We start from the raw sequence: 1547 nt of genomic DNA, 5'->3' as shown, positions 1-1547 counted from the left end.
CGTGTGTGCCAGCGTGTGTGTGTGCGTGCGTGTGTGCCAAAGTGTGTGTGTGCGTGCGTGCGTGCGTGCATGCGTGCGTGTAGGGGGCATTACACTCCTATAAAGGTGTTGAACAACAGTAGAGGGCGTTCATAGGCAGCAGGCCTGAATAAGCATCGAACAGAAATTAATTAAAAATACTCACACTGTTTCGTCACATACACAACATACACTTTATTCATGTTACATAACTACAGATTCATGCTCTATGCTCCGCTTGAAACCTTTTGCCAGCCCTATGATGCGAATTTCTACAAAGTAGTCGGATCACATTTCCAACACAAAAATGACCAACCGGTTACTGTGGCTACGTTACCTGACGGAATGTCACAGCTACACGACAAGACCAATTTTACTTCTAATGCTTTCTAGACGTCCACGAGGCATGTAATTTGCGCGCATAATGCAAAAGAGTGCACTCTAGTGACGAATTTCACCGAAAAAATGTCAAAAAAGGCCTTTTCTAGAGACCAAATAGCGCAAGGGGGAACAATTTGCAGAGGCTTACTGTTGTATGCCTCGTTAACTCAATTTGAACGGAGACACCCATCTCTGATCGTTCTATTGTTTTTAGTTTCACATCACGGGCCTGAGCGGTCGCTGCGCGGCGGAGATGGAGCGGAAGGCCGGTAACGGCTACAGCAACTGGGACGCGCACAGACACGAGCAGCGCTACCTGGAGGTGTTCGCGCGAACTAACGTCGTCTACCTGAGCAGCGAATCGCCGAACGTGCTCTCGCGATTGGACGCCGGCGCCGTATACGTCATCGGCGGCCTCGTCGACCACAACCAGCACAAGGTGAGGTGGCGCCACCTGCGCGCGGCGAGCGACGCCATCTTTTTTTTGCTGGCGTTTTTGTAGTTCGTCTGCTGTGTCGTAGTTTTCGCGCTGTATGCGTGGCGGGTTTTCGTGGAATTTGCGTCGTCGCGTTAATGGTTCGTGAAAATTTTCATGTTATCGTCTTATGCTGGCAAACTGCAGGTATTGGGTTACCCCGTGCGGCTAGAGTTACCATGTTGTATACGTCCTTAGATTTGGTGGTGTGTGTGGGGTGGGGTGGGGGCGATGTCGGGGCAAATATTAGTCTTAAAGTTAGTCTTAACATTGACTTTTGAGTTTTTTCGTAGACCGGAAATTCTATAATATTATGCTGCGTATGAGAAACTCGTTGCTTTACCACTTTTCTGTCAACGGTTTGTGAGAAAAATGTTATAACTGTGGGATGTATGATAATGTATTCAATGTTTCATTAAATGTTACAACTGATGTTGATATTGTTTCTGACGGCGGGCGCCTGGACAGTATGTGCCGAACGATATGTGCGCCACCTGTAGGTTAATACCAGAAGCTCTGTTTGCTGACACATTTGATATATTTTTAGCTCGCCTTGACATCGTCAAGATGAGCTATTGCCATGGGGTGTCATCCGTCAGTACGTCCGTCCGTCCGTCCGTCAACATTTGGCTACGGTCAACGATAACTCAAAAACCGTTTGACCCACATGTTT

The 1547-nt window shown here is 47.8% G+C and overlaps 1 protein-coding gene across 1 annotated transcript in view; it reads left to right on the top strand.

The window, feature by feature from the left end:
- LOC106817366 (tRNA methyltransferase 10 homolog A-like) overlaps window positions 1-901 on the top strand; it is a 41651-nt gene extending 40750 nt beyond the window's left edge. The window contains exon 5 of the mRNA XM_014822026.1: window positions 614-901. Within this exon, the coding sequence (XP_014677512.1) occupies window positions 614-901 (288 nt within the window). The remainder of the gene's footprint in view (window positions 1-613) is intronic.
- The last annotated feature ends 646 nt before the right edge of the window (window positions 902-1547 follow it).

The sequence above is a fragment of the Priapulus caudatus genome, unplaced genomic scaffold, assembly GCF_000485595.1.
Source record: "Priapulus caudatus unplaced genomic scaffold, Priapulus_caudatus-5.0.1 Scaffold1702, whole genome shotgun sequence".
Classification (NCBI taxonomy): domain Eukaryota; kingdom Metazoa; phylum Priapulida; class Priapulimorpha; order Priapulimorphida; family Priapulidae; genus Priapulus; species Priapulus caudatus.
The sequence above is the reverse complement of the archived record's forward strand: the minus strand, read 5'-3'. Positions and strand labels throughout refer to the sequence as shown.